At 37.3% G+C, this 15,818-nt stretch overlaps 1 protein-coding gene across 1 annotated transcript; it reads left to right on the top strand.

The window, feature by feature from the left end:
* The first annotated feature begins 8,848 nt into the window (after positions 1 to 8,848).
* On the top strand, positions 8,849 to 10,796 carry LOC109213112 (anthocyanidin 3-O-glucosyltransferase 2-like). Its single transcript, XM_019376875.1, has one exon. The coding sequence runs from the start codon at positions 9,289 to 9,291 to the stop codon at positions 10,696 to 10,698; it is 1,410 nt and encodes a 469-aa protein (XP_019232420.1). The 5' UTR covers positions 8,849 to 9,288; the 3' UTR covers positions 10,699 to 10,796.
* Positions 10,797 to 15,818: the final 5,022 nt, after the last annotated feature.

The raw sequence follows: 15,818 nt of genomic DNA, 5'->3' as shown, positions 1-15,818 counted from the left end.
TCGACGACGGTTAAGCTCACTCACTCCGTCTTCTTCTCTCTACCCCCCCCCCCCAAACCCCCATTTTCTTTTTTCCTCTAAAGACGTTCCACCAATTAAAGTCGTTCATAGTCAAATAGTATGATTTTTTCTACAGCAGTAAAGAACCTCTAGTTCCTCAATGCGTTGATCCGCTCTTCTAGTGATAAAGTTGATTTCATTTATTTTACAGGTTTGTTTGACTGCTCTGTGTATATAAAAGGGAGATTCTATGTCTCTGCATGTCTCTGCAGATATTCTTCTTGGCTGAGTACATGTTACTCCACTATCATCAGTTATGAGCATCCATAATATATACTTCAAAAGATGATAAGAAATTACTATGAAAAAGACCAACACCTTTGCTTGAGCTATTGTTGCTTTAAAATTAAAACTATTTTCAGATCCCAAAAACACAGTGGTAAGGATGTGTTTAACTACCTCTTTGTTGCCCGTTGCAAACTGACCCTCAGTGTGATGGCCAATTTGAAAGCATCAGATGTTGCCTGTTCATGACCATTTGCAGTTTCTTTCCCTACAAGCTGGCACATTGAAAGAACTATAACAGCAGCTGAGAAATTATCAACACCACTAGAAAGAAAAAATAGAAAATCATATGCACCACTTCTTCTTAGATAATCACATAGCCAGCAATCCAATCTCCACATCCAAGGAGCTATTACACTAGCTCCTAAACCTCCCAAAGCAGGGTAATCAACATCAGAAAATCCAAACTTGATATCACCATGATAAACCACGAAATATATAACTAAAGAATTTCAGTTGAAATGATTTGCAGGAAAATTGAATTGGCCTTTTCTGTGTATGGAATCAACGTGTGACGATCCACCACCTTTTATCCCGCCAAAAATGTTCCCAAAACCTTCGGACCAGAAACTCGGTGTGTCACTAAAGGAAAGAAGCACATGATTACTTGAAGAATCAAAAAACAATGATTCTCGATAGTGTTGAGTGCAAACAATCAATCGTGTATTCCACATTCCAAGATTTCTAGAAAGACGATAAACATCTTCAACCATCCCAAAATTGGAATGCGAAATCATCAAGAAATTTTCCACAAATGTGGATGAATCATGATCACGTTCACGCACAAAGCATGTAGTGGCTGGCCTAGCTCAAGTGAAGTGTGATTCCCACGCACCTCGGCCAAGAATGAGAGGTTATTAACATCCAAATATGCAGCCAAAGCAACCTGGGAAAATCTCACTTCCTTATCAATCTCACAGGTGTCATTGCAATTTTAGGAATCTTTTTTCTCTTCAGAATTTCATCGAATAACTTGCTAGTTACCCAACTTTCTTCAATTTTTCCATATATGACAACTACAACTTTGGGTTTCATCGTGGTTATAACAAAAGGGGGCTCAATTATACCCGTCTCATTAGAACAGAGGTTGATTCTATTTGGAATAGTTACTATGAGACGGTTGGAATACCTTCCTTGCTCTCTAATGCCGGTAATAGGAGGCTTGAAAATAACTTCTTGTCCTTATTAAGAGTATCAATTGTATTTTTGTATTTATGTGTATAGTTGTATAGTCATATCTCTAGTTAGCTAAAGTTGAGTAGACTAGTAAGAGTACTCTTGTAACTAGCCAATGGTAGTTGTCATTATATTTTACATGTATATATAGGATATACAATGAAAAATGAAATCAGTTTTCTTTTCCCCAAAATATCTTTCTTCCAGAAGTCTCCACTATTCTCTCTTCTTCTCTCGTTTGAGCTCAACTGCCACAATAATGGCAGCTTGAGATTATATTTGATCTTCCAATTTTAACATGGTATCAAAGCGCAGGCTCACGTATAGCTCAATTCTCGTTCAGGTTTATCATTTTCGTCATCAATTTCTGCTCGATTAGCAGTCACAGATCGAGAATTGTGAAACCCCAATTTTTCACTCACATTTCACAGATTTGTGAATTATCTCATCCTATATCATGGCGGTAGACGGTGATACTTCAAATTCAACTGATTTACCTAACGTAAACAAGGATACGTTAGACTTAACCAATCCTTTGTACATGCATCCTTCAGAAAGTGCCGGGTCAACATTGGTGCCGGTAGTATTTGACGGAACTGGCTATAGATCTTGGAGAAGAGGCGTTCTCAGAGCTCTCTCAGTGAAGAATAAGGTCGGCTTCATCAATGGAAAGTGTAAGAAGCCAGATTCCGGCGATCCCACGTTTGAACAGTGGGAGAGATGCGACGATATGGTAACATCGTGGATTCTCAACTCACTCTCAAAGGATCTAGCAGACAGCTTGCAATATGTAGTCGATGCGAAGGAATTATGGCAGGAACTGGAGGATAGATACGATCAGACGAATGGAGCAAAATTGTACCAGCTTGAAAGGGAAATCAATGACCTAAGTCAGGGAACCCTAGACATTACACGATACTATACGAAAATGAAGAAACTTTGGGAAGAATTAAACACTCTAAATGCACACGCTCAATGCAAATGCCAATGTACTTGTGGTGCCAAGGCAAGTATGCAGAAGGCGGAACAGGACATGAGGCTAATTAGGTTTTTAATGGGATTGAACGAGGTTTATACGGTTGTGAGAGGGAGCATTTTGATGATGAATCTGTTGCCCGGCATTGAACAAGACTTTTCTATCCTAATCCAAGAAGAAAAGCAAAGGGAAGTCAGGCCAAACAATTATCTGATGATAGAGTCTACTTCAATAAATGTCAATGGTCCTGCAAATCCAGGTTTTAGGACCAACTACGCTCAGCAGAGAAATAACACAGGGAATAACTCATATAGAGGCAATTATCCATCAAATAGGTCACGCCTATTTTGTGATTACTGCAAGAAGCAAGGGCACACTAGAGACAAATTCTACAAATTACACGGCTTTCCCCAGGATTTTAAATTCACCAAAGGAAAAAATGTAGCATCTGCTGCAAATGTGCATGGAGGAACAGAAGAGATGGTTTCAGGAGGACACAGTGAAATGGATGCTGGAAATCAAGGTGTAGGGATTCAAAACTTGACAAAGGAGCAGTACAATCAGCTACTGCATTTACTGGAAAACTTCCAGGTGGAAAGGCAGTTGAAGTCTCACACAACATCACTAGTGGAGCAGCAAACTTTGCAGGTATACTGGCTTGCTCTACTCATAAGGAAATCATTGGTAATCTTTCATGTAAATGTTTCAAATCATCTGCTGAATATTGGATTCTAGATTCCGGAGCTACAAATCATATGTCTTATAACAAAGCTCTATTAACCAACATTAGAATTTTACCTTATCCTTTCCTAGTAACCTTACCAAACGGATACAAAGTTAGAGTGACAAAAATTGGTGATGCAGTACTTAGTCCCAAACTGACTTTACATAAAGTGTTGTTTGTTCCTAGTTTTAGGTTCAACTTGATCTCAGTTCATTGTCTAACATCATATCTTAAGTCGATCGTTCAATTTTCTGATTTATCCTGCATTTTACAGGCCCCTTCAATGAAGAGGCCTCTGGAGATTGGTAGAGCAAGGAATGGTCTGTACTTCCTTTGCTCAAAATGCCAGTTCCTTGGTTTTGCTACTATCTCTACTCCTCTCATTTCAAATTCTTGTTCTGTTTCTGCTAGGAATTCAAACAATGCACAATCACACACATCACTCACTGTAAATAATGACCATTTAGGAACATATCCTGCTGATTCCCTTTCATCATCATCTGTAAATGTTCCATCTTCAAGCAATAAGAAAGGCTCTTGTATATCTTCTTGTTCTACTGATGTGTGTGCATCCTTTTCCAATCCTTCATTTTATGGAAAATGTGCTGATTACTTGTGGCATAATAGGTTAGGCCATGTACCTTTTGTGAAAATGAGGGGGATATCCTCCATACCTGTAACTTTTGCACCCAAACAACCATTCTTGTGTTCAATCTGCCCTATGGCCAGACAAACAAGATTGACATTCCCTCAGAAAACTACTTCCTCCACAAATGCTTTTGACCTCTTACACATAGATCTCTGGGGACCATACCACACAGTGACCCATGATAATTACAAGTATTTTCTTACAATAGTTGATGACTTCAGTAGGTCCACATGGACATATCTCCTAAGCTGTAAAAGCAACACTCTTCAGGTGCTGAAAAATTTTGTATACATGATAGAAAACCAGTTCAGTTCTTCCATTAAGTCCATGAAGTCTGACAATGGACTGGAATTTGTCAACACTGAAACCTCATCATTCTTCAATTCCAAAGGTATTATACACCAGAAAACCTGTCCATACACATCTCAACAGAATGGTGTGGTAGAAAGGAAACACAGATATTTGTTAGAAACTGCAAGAGCCCCATTATATCAATCCTAATTGCCCATTAAATATTGGGGTGAATGCATCCTCACAACCACATATTTGATCAACAGATTACCCTCTACAATCCTAAATAACAAATCACCTTTTGAAATGCTTTACAAGAAGAAACCCAAGTATTCACACCTTAAAAGCTTTGGATGCTTATGTTACCCCCACTGTTCTCAAAACTCATAAAGACAAATTTGAACCTAGAACTGAGCCCCATGTCTTTGTGGGATACCCTTTTGGCACAAAAGGATACAAGGTACTAAACCTAGCCACTAAGAGAATACACATTTCCAGGGATGTACAATTCCATGAGCATGTTTTTCCTTTTATAGTGTCTTCTGCTCACACTTCTTTTCCTTGTGTCTTGCCATTTTTTCTCTCTGATCATACATGTATGGGTTACAAAGATGATGCTTTGGGTAACAGTCAGTCATCAAATGGGACTGCACCAAGTTCTGTCACCAACATTCCTTCACCAAATGATCAAAATGTTTCCTCACCTTTAGATCAAAGTAACTCCCCATCTGTTGATACAAGTTCCCCTGAGGCTTCACCCAATTCTTCAGACACTTCAGACCATCATTCCACCAATACTCTAAACACCAGAAATGATACAAGACCATCCAGAACAGTCAAAACACCGAGTTACCTAAATGAATATGTGTATTCTCTTCCAAATTTAAAGAAAAATACCTCACACACTGCCTTAGTAAATCTTACCACTTCAAACCGTCAACACATCTGCTTTACTGCCTTAAATAATAATAGTCAGCATATTATGAGAAGTATTTCACATGATTCTGAACCAACTTCTTATGAGGAGGCAGCCTTAAACCCTGCATGGCAAGCTGCCATGACACAAGAGTTTGAGGCTTTATATGCTAACCATACATGGGACCTAGTGACATTGCCTGCAGGTAAGAAGGCTACAGGGTGCAAATGGGTATATAAAATCAAACACAAAGCAGATGGGACTGTTGAGAGATTTAAAGCAAGGCTTGTAGTGAAAGGATACACACAACAAGCAGGAATAGACTACAATGAAACGTTCTCTCCAGTTGTCAAGATGACACCTGTTAGGACCTTGATCAGTATAGCAGTCAAAAGAAGCTGGGACTTGTTTCAATTAGATGTGAACAATGCATTTTTGCATGGAGATTTACATGAAGAAGTGTATATGGAGGTACCATAGGGACTACAGATTGAGGTTCCTAGCCTGGTTTGCAAGTTAAACAAGTCCTTATATGGACTAAAATAGGCAAGCAGACAATGGTATGACAAGCTAACTACAGCATTATGCACTAGGGGTTTTAGACATTCAGAGAATGATTATTCCTTGTTCTATCAAAAGAATGGGCTTTCAATTGTATTTGTAGCTGTCTATGTTGATGATGTGATCCTTACAGGCACAGATGTAGAAGAAATTAAGGCACTAAAATCTTTCCTCCATGATCAATTTAAAATCAAGGATCTGGGGAAATTGCACTACTTCTTGGGACTGGAAGTGTTCTACAAAAACAATGGGGTTCTCATTTCACAAAGGAAGTTCACTGCTGATTTGTTAAAAGAATATGACAATCAATACACCACAGTCTCCTCTCCTCTAGATTGTACTCTCAAATTGAAGGCAGAAGAGGGAACTTTACTTGCAGACCCTACTTATTACAGAAAATTAGTAGGGAAGCACAATTTCCTTACCAATACAAGGTTAGATATTGCCTATAGTGTACAACACTTAAGCCAGTTCATGCAAACACCTAGAGAGCCACACCTTAAGGCTGATTTTCATGTCTTGAAGCATCTTAAGAATGATCCATCCTTGGGCATTTTCCTCTCCAACGATCCAGATTGCACTATAAAAGCCTATTGTGATTCAGACTGGGCTACATGCCCTGATTCTAGACGATCAGTGAGTGGTTACCTTGTCTTACTGGGGGATAGTCCCATTAGCTGGAAGTCCAAGAAGCAAGAAACAGTCTCCCTTTCCTCTGCAGAGGCAGAATACAAATCAATTAGAAAGGTGGTTGGAGAATTAGTCTGGCTCAAACGATTGCTAGAAGAATTGACAGTACCTTGCCAACATCCTATACCAGTTTTTTGTGATAGTCAGGCTGCGGCATACATGGCAAGAAACCCAGTGTTTCATGAACGCACCAAGCACATAGAGGTAGATTGTCATTTTGTCCGCGACAAGGTGCACGATGGCCTCATTACCTTGCATCACATCTCCATAGATACTCAACTAGCAGACATTCTTACCAAGGCCTTGACAGGCATCAAGCATAGTTCTGTTCTTAGCAAGTTGGCAGTGATTACCTCACCTCCAACTTGAGGGAGAGTATTAAGAGTATCAATTTTATTTTTGTATTTATGTGTATAGTTGTATAGTCATATCTCTAGTTAGCAAAAGTTGAGTAGACTAGTTAGGGTACTCTTGTAATTAGCCAATGGTAGTTGTCATTATATTTTACATGTATATATAGGATATACAATGAAGAATGAAATCAGTTTTCTTTTCCCCAAAATATCTTTCTTCCAGAAGTCTCCACTGTTCTCTCTTCTTCTCTCGTTTGAGCTCAACTGCCACAACAATGGCAGCTTGAGATTATATTTGATCTTCCAATTTTAACACCTTCACTAAGAGTTATTTGTTTTGGGGAGAGATTCTTCAACCTTTAGAAGACTTTCATCGAACACCGTGTCCACATGATTTCTGGAGTTTACAATATCAAGATATTCATCTTCGATCTCTAAAGGCACATCCCCAACATTGTCATCGCATTGCTTATCCATCAGATTGGTGTCATACCTTTGAGAGATTTTATCAAACACTTGATCCACCTCACTTTTTGAGTTTTTCTGAATCTCAATTTTTACTACTTCACCTTCTCTATCATTTTGGATCAAAGTAAACCCGCAGTCACCAGGAATGAGTTTAGCGTTAAGTTTACTTACATAATTTAGAGCCAATGAAGTTTCAAACAATTGAAACTGAATGTTGGTGACCTCATTAGAGCTAACTTCTAGAGTTTCATTTGTGTGAGAACTTTCATCAAATAGTTGGTCTTCCACGGAACTTCCTCTCTCCTCAAGTTCAATTTCCAGCAATGCACATTCATCATAGTTAACAGAAGCTTCTTCTTCATCCTCCTGTACTTCAACGTCGCTGCAGGGAGATGATGTTCCAGACAAATTGTTGCGTTTGTGAAAATATCTCATACCAACTTTTCTGAAGTAACTTGGAAGGTACTTGTCGAAGAGGATTCTGATATGATGCATTTTAGCGGCATTTCCTATACCGCTGTGATGCTTCCTGTGTTTTCCGATACGGCCATGACAGGCGTAAAGGTATCCTATCTTCTTCCTGTTATTCCTAAATCTTGTCGATACTGTCTGTTTATCTCTGTATGTAGGAACAGTTGCAGGAGTTGTCACTAACACTACAGAACCATCACCGAACTGAACCAAATAGGAGTCTGGATAGTTACCATCAAAATGATAGGTATGTGGAACCTGGTAAGGACAAGTTTGCGAATACGGATGAGAGTAAGTGTATGCATACAAGTTTTCATAGTAATGCTCAACCCCAGAGGATTCCCGATAAAGATGTGTATTTACATCAGAATACTGATGATTTGCGTACTGGTCGCCGGAAACCCACTGCTCACTCTCCGATATTTGAACCTCGTAAAGATTTGGTGAACTATGAAAGGTCCGAAAATGATTTTGATACCATTCTTCCATATGTTGCAGTTTTCTGTTTGATTTTTCCATAAAGCTTGAATCTGTTGCTCCAACTGATTCAAACCTATGTCGGACTCTGCCATTAAAACCGATGAACAGCCGAGAACCGTCGGCTTTGATACCAATTGTAACGATTCCCACGTTGGAATCGTCATGGAAATGGAAAACAAGAACTAAAAAGAAAGAAATGAAATGCAGAGAAAAGAAAGACCCAATTTTCATTCAACATATCCTCTGGAAAGTTTATTACATTCGGTACTTAAAAGAAAACGAGGAAAAAAGAAAATGTAAAAAACTAACTACAGGGGTCAGAGTAAGGATTACTATTATTTTCAGGACTAAAGTGTAATTTCGAAAACATTGCAAATATTCAGGAAGCCTCATTCGTAACAATTTGATTCTATTCTAGTGCTTCAATAGTGCTGGAATAGTTTATTATAGGCTTGTAAACTTTTTATTCTGCAGTGGATCTCAAACACTCTTTTATTTAATAATGCCTGTTGTACTGAAGTTTTAATTAGTATCTAAAAGGAATTCTAAATTATAAGTTGACATTTTAATCAAGAAAGATAAAATAGAAGGAATACAATTGTTATTTGGTAACATGGACATCCTGTTCTCTGACCTTATCCAAAATTCAGCTGTTCCCATCCAAGATGGAGGCAAAACAATTACATGATGTGTTTTTTAAAATCTTCTTTTTCTTCTTTCTTTCTGCTTTACCCCACCACACCTCTAAAAATGTTGAATAATAACTGGTAGGCTGGCAGCTAGCGTAAATTAGCCAATTGCATAATATTGGTATGAGATGAGTTTTAAATGGAGTAACGTGGAGGATTCATATAGCGGAGCCCAAGTTGTTTGGGACTAAGGCCTAGTTGTAGTGATTCTTCACTAAGTAACTCGAACTGTTAGACCTATCAATCAGAAGTGGAAGCTTTTCTATAGTTGAAGCAATTCCGCTACTAGCAGTTGGCTTTTAAGTAATTTGATAAGTCAGTTTTCCATGTTATGAAGTGTTACTATAAACAGTTCCTGTCGCATCGTCGAAAAAAAAAGAATATTGTCAATGGGAAAAGAAAAATGAAAATGAACTTCCTATGAGCTCCTTAAGCCTTGCTATATATACACAACAAACCATTATTTCAATTGGTCTTCATCTTGTAATTAGCTTCAAGTATGACAAGATCAGAGCTGGTGTTTGTTCCTTCTCCAGGATTAGGTCACCTTGTTCCCACATGCAAGTTTGCAGTGAACTTGCTCAATCTTGCTGAAGAACTATGTGTAACCATAATCATCATCAAGCTTCAGCCACCATTTGATGCAGGCATAGATGAATATGTTGATAGTTTCTCCTCTAGGGGTGATAGAATCAGATTCATCACTCTTCCTCAAGTTGAACCGCCGCCCTTAGAAGAGTTTACCAAATCTGTAGAGAATTTCCTCTCTCTTCTGATATCAAGCTATAAACCTCTCGCCAAAGATGCAATTATCAACAACAAATGGAGAGACTCGAGCCCAAAAATCGTTGGCCTAGTCATCGATATGTTTTGCAGTTCAATGATTGACGTAGCAAATGAACTTGGGATTCCTCCCTATATTTTCTTCACTTCAGGTGCAGGTTTTCTTGGTTTTGTGCTTTACCTCTCCGTTTGGCATAGCCAACATGGGAGGGAATTTAGCCTCTCGGATCCTGATTTAGATTTACCTGCCTATGCCGACTTAGTACCCTCAAATGTCTTACCAACGTTTGCTTTCAATAAGGAAGGTTACGCAGCATTCATGAACCATGGTGCCAGGTTCAAAGAAACCAAAGGAATTCTCATCAACACATTTGCTGAACTTGAACCTCATGCTGTGAATTCATTAGCATCTGACCCTCAACTACCTCCAGTATATACAATAGGACCGCATCTTGACCTTGCAGGTCAAAAGGGTAGGGAGGACAATAAGGAAGAAATCATGAAATGGCTAGAAGATCAGCCACCATCATCTGTGCTATTTCTGTGCTTTGGTAGCATGGGAACTTTAGAGGTTCTACAGCTACAAGAGTTGGCAAATGCCCTTGAACAAAGCGGGGTGAGGTTCTTGTGGTCAATAAAAATGCCCCTTGGTTCTGAATATGGCAAGTTTGATGAGCTATTGCCAGAAGGATTCTTGATTAGGACTAAAGACAGGGGAATGGTGTGTGGTTGGGCACCACAAGTGCATGTTTTGGCTCACAAAGCCACTGCTGGTTTTGTATCTCATTGTGGATGGAACTCGACGTTGGAGAGTTTATGGCATGGAGTTCCAATGGTGACATGGCCTTTATATGGTGAGCAGCAGATGAATGCGTTTCAGATGGTGAAGGATCTTGAGCTGGCAGTGGAGCTGAGAATGGATTACAGGATGGAGAACAACAGTGATGGAGGAATAGTAAGAGCAGAGGAGATTGAGAATGTTATAAGATGCATAATGGATAGTGAAAATCCAGTGAGGAAAAGAGTGAAAGAAATGAGGGACAAAAGCAGAGAGGTCTTGATGGAAAGTGGTTCTTCCTTTGTTTCTTTAAGACTTCTGCTCAAGACCATTCTTGATGGGAAGTGAAGAGCCACAAATGAAAACTAATGTTGTTATCCATATGGTGATTTGTGTATTATCTAGGTGCATGCTTTTTGTGTTTTCAATGTGGCCAAGTTCATAGTATGTGTGTGAAACCATTGAATTAGTTTTAGCTTTGAAATGTTAGCTCCGAACTTATAATAATTAATAACTGAAAAAATTAACAAGCATAAGACAGTGTAAGAAAAACTGGAACTATCAAAATGATATAACCCGTAAAATCATGACAACTATCTTGTCTTCGTCGGGCCATCCTATCTTGCGTTGGCTGCTTTCTGTCTTCTTTATCTTCCAGCAAAAGGAAATACTGGTCACTACAACTTTCTCATATCTGATGAAAGTATGGACACTCATTTTTCTCCAAGAAAGGTAACACCAACCCACGATCTTCCTTCCTTGGCTGCTGATTTTACTTGCCATTTTAGGTGTTTTCTTCTGTGTCTTGCAATTTTCTGCTTTAACATGGACATGGGGTAGTAACTATTTTTGGGCTATGTTGCTCGTACTCTCCGAAAATGTCGTTGGTTGCATGTCGGATCCTCCATAAGTAGTGAATTTTTGGAGGATCCGACACAAGTGCGACAGTACTCGCAGAGTCCGTGCAACATAGCTTTTGGGTGGAGCTATATATATGTTAGTTGAGGTATATACCATTTCAAATTGGGTAAAATAAGACATCTGAATGGGTTTAAAAAGGTCTTTTGATCACTCTCTAGGTTGCTTTTACCTGTTTAGATTGGATATTCTTTGACAGTACATAGATATATTTTTCAATATATATCTTTACAGTAAGCGTGAACTCATTATTACAAAGAAATAATGAGTGTAGGTGTTATATTACATTCGTTGGCACCTTATCTACATGTGTTTATACAATGTGTGTTTGGATATTTTTCTTGATTTTATGAATCTAGTGGACTGAATTCCATTAGAAAAAGAACTGAATATCATCCTAATTAGGTAAGCATCATCAAAAAAGTCTAGTACTTAAGTAGAGTAATTGCTGTTGTATCCTCTTTGCCAATTTGTGATTTCACAAGTCTTGCTACTCTTCAATATGTTATTGCTTTGCAGGGATGGGCTAAGGTTGCTGAAAGCAGCTTTTAAACATTTCAAGAAGAAGAAGAAAGAATCCACAGGTCATCTTAATCATTCCAACTGTTTAACTGATCCAAAGTCGATATAATGTTTGTAACAGCTAGGAGGGAGAGGGGGAGGGGGAAGGGGGGGGGGGAAGAGGAGGGAGGGGAAGCACATTCTCTTGCAAATTTAGTAGTTTGCTGCCCGTAATTTTCACTTTAATCAGTACATATGCTGCTGCATTTGAGACGAAGCACTAGAGTTTGTCCACTAAGTTGTACTTCGATTAATTCATGGTATAGCATTCCGTCATTATAGCTAGTAAAAGATTAATCTTAATAAATCAGTGTGATGCCCATGACGGAGGGCAGGTCAAGCGTGACTGGCAAGCTTCTAGGTTGGCAAGCTTCTGAAGAAAGGGTGCACATGTCACTTTAGGTCGGAATTGGGAGAGGAAACACTACTAGAAATTCGGTAATTAGCGACCAAAAAAACCGACCAACTTTGGTCGGTTATGGCCAATTACCGACCAAATACGCTTGGACGGTATTTTTGTGGCCGCAAAAAAAAAATATTGCAAAAAAAAACCGACCAAAGTTGGTCGGTATTTTAATTATGTAATCAAAAGATTCACCATCTGGGAATCGAACCGGGGTGTGTATTGTGGCAGGATGCTATTCTACCACTAGACCATTGGTGCATTTTGTTTTAAGATTGTCTTTTTTTTTATACTCTTTAATTGTATTTTCGCACGAAAATAACCAACCAACTTTAAAATGACCGGCCGAATTTACTGACCAAAGTTGGTCGGTTTTTTTAATATTAATTTTTATTTATTTTAATAGCAAAAACCGACCAAAGTTGGCCGGTTTCTTGAAAAACAAAATTTCGCGGGACTCAAAAATAATTTCCCGCATTTTTGCGTCAAAGAAAACCGACCAAAATTGGTCGGTTTCGTAAAAAAAAATTAAAAATTAAAGTATTTCAAAAACCAACCAAAGTTGGTCGGTTTTTGGCCGTTTTTTACCGGCCAAAGTTGGTCGGTTTCATGGTATCAACCACACAAGCTGTTTTCTTGTCAAAATTTTGGTCAGTGATTTCTTTAATCGATTCCCCCTTTCATCTCAATTAAGCTGCCAAGTAAAGGTTTAGATAATTATACCTATAGGCAAGTAAGCATATGAGAAGAAGCCTTCTGAAAATTGTTGAATGGAATATTTTCGACTTTTGAAAGCATTAACCTTCAGTTGACAGCTTTTTGGAGTATCTATCTGTACTTGGCTTCCAAGGGTTGCAATCTTCTTAATTAATGATGCAGAAGGTTCCTAGATAGTAATATGAATGAATCCAGCTCCCTAATTAACGTTAATACATTTTCTGGTTTCTTCTTGGCGACTAATTTGTGAGAAATTTTATTAGTTTATTATTACCAATATTTGCAAGCAATCTTTAGTGGCATAAAGTTATCTCCTCACAATACATTGTGATAGAAACTGACAAAGAAATTATGAAGGCTTTGAGTAGTGAGCAATATTCTAATTGTCACATATACTAATTATTCAACAAATTTGCTTGGTTGATACAAGTTGATTTTCTGTTACGGTAAATTAATGAAACAATAGTCAGTCCAATGGCTGCTTCAGCGGCTGCAATAGCTATAATAAAAATTGAGAAAATGACTCCTTTTAATTGACGATTATAAAAAAAAAAAAATCAGCAAAATTTATATTAACCGCATTCAATATAAGTTCAAGACACATTGCTCTAGTTTCTGGAGCATGTATTGCTCTCCTATATAGAGGTATTGAGTATCTCGGTAAAGGCAAGCTCGACTATATATGTAACTTCTTTAAGTATTTTGTTCAATCAGATTTCCTTTCTGAATTCTGCAAATTAACAAATAGCAATTGCCATAAATTACTAAGTAATATTTTACTTGATTGAAATTTAAAAGGTAAGTTTGCCATCATTAAGACTTATGGAGATGAACTTATTATGTTTCCATGCTTATTTGACAATTTTATGTAGCTTATTAGTAGTAATTTTTGGCACTAGGTTGATGACTTTCCTGCTATTTTCTTACGACATATACAGGGAAAGTTGAAGTATTTTTTTTTTTTTTTGGTTACAAAATTCAGTTTTATGACTTTGTTGTAGTAGACCATTAGTTCTATTCACATGAAAATTTCTCCTAATTGAGGCTAGCTCTGTCTTGTCTTCACCTAAAGCTCATTTCCCCCTCCTTTTTTCCCTCTATAGGCTCTGCCCAATAAAGTCGTTCGTTAGTTTTGCTTTGGTTCTTTTTTCTACAGCAATAGAGTCAACTAGCTATTGGGACCACCCAATGCTATAGTCCTATAAAGTGTCTGGTTGTTAACAAGAAGTGAGAGTTGTTATTATCTATGTTGCTCGAATTTTTTAAGGTTGTTGTCGATCATTGTTGGATCGGCTAAAATATATTACTTTTGTAGGACTTGACACGCAGCCGGAGGCATAAATTATTAGTATCGTTTTTGGTTCATATGGAATTATACCCTTAGTCTTCAAACCTGTAAAAGACGACAACAATGGCCAACTTGGTTCATTTATATTTTATTCAAATTATTGTTCTTTAATGTTTTGACATGTTCTTCTAGTGATATACTTGATTTTACAGGTTTGTTTGAGTAGTCTGTCTATATAAAATAAAGAGTCTATTCCAGTGTTTCCATAATGCAAAAGTTGTTTATTCTAACTTCTTGTTTGAATATGATATGAGTTGACAGTTTGAGTAGTCTGTATATATAAAAAGAAGATTTGATTTTATTCTAGTGCTTCAATAATGCAAAAGTTAGTTGTTCTTTCGACCTCATTTATTTAATACAACATGTTAATTTCTAGAAAAAGGTTTTTAAAGGAACATTAAATTATAAATTGACAATTTAATCAAGAAATATAAAATAGAAGGAATACAATGAATATCCTATTCTTAGAGCTGGCTCATTATTCAGTGAGTTTAGAAATTTTTTTATTATAAAAATAAAAATAAAACCCGATGAAAATCCTATTCTCTGAGCGAAAAATCCAAAAATGGCCAGTTTTTCGCCTGGTCAATCAAATGTAGCCACATAATCACCGGTCAACGATATTTAGCCACTAATTTAGTGCGGTAACATTTTGTTGACTAAAATACCCCTGCTTTTTTTATTAATTTACGCGACTTCACCTTAAATTCTTCTTTTAGCAAAACTTAACAAAATCTTCCGGCATTAATTTTCAAATCGAGTTATTAGGAAAATTTTCGCCGTCAATCTGTAAATCGAAATATTAGCAAAATATTTCGGCGTTAATCGAGGTATTCGCAAAATCTTCCGGCGTTAATTTGCAAATCAAAGTGTTAGCAAAATCGTTCTGCGTCAATCTGCAAATCGAAGTTTTAGCAAAATTTCCGTCGTCAATCTGCAAATCGTGTGTGTAAGTTTTTCCTCCAATATGTTATACTGGATAAGTTCTAACACTAGAATATAATTGAGTTTTATTTGAATCCTGAATATTTTACGGGACGTCACCTGTGTGTAAGCTTATTCTCCAGTATGTTAAACTGAATAAGTTCTAAGACAAGAATATAATTGAGTTTTGTTTTAATCCAGTATATTTTACGGGACATCTCATGTGTGTAAGCTTATTCTCCAGTATGTTATACTGGATAATTTCTAAGACTAGAATATAATTGAGTTTTGATAGAATCCAGTATATTTTACGAGACATCACCTGTGTATAAGCTTATTCTCCAATAAGTTATACTGGATAAGTTATAAGACTAGAATATAATTGAATTTTGTTTGAATCCAGAATATTTTACGGGACGTCACCTGTGTGTAATATTTTTTATGTTATACTGGATAAGTTCTAAGACTAGAATATAATTGAGTTTTGTTTGAATCCAGTATATTTTACGGGACATTACCTGTGTGTTAGCTTATTCTCCAGTATGTTATACTGGGTAAGTTCTGCATAAACTAGAATATAATTGAGTTTTATATCAA

Source organism: Nicotiana attenuata, unplaced genomic scaffold (genome assembly GCF_001879085.1).
Source record: "Nicotiana attenuata strain UT unplaced genomic scaffold, NIATTr2, whole genome shotgun sequence".
NCBI classification, from domain to species: Eukaryota; Viridiplantae; Streptophyta; class Magnoliopsida; order Solanales; family Solanaceae; genus Nicotiana; species Nicotiana attenuata.
Note: the sequence above shows the minus strand (reverse complement) of the source record. Positions and strands in the feature narration are given on the sequence as shown.

Bases quoted from the DNA above. Each gene is read 5' to 3' on its own strand.
- LOC109213112 (XM_019376875.1), top strand. From the start codon at position 9,289: ATGACAAGATCAGAGCTGGTGTTTGTTCCTTCTCCAGGATTAGGTCAC.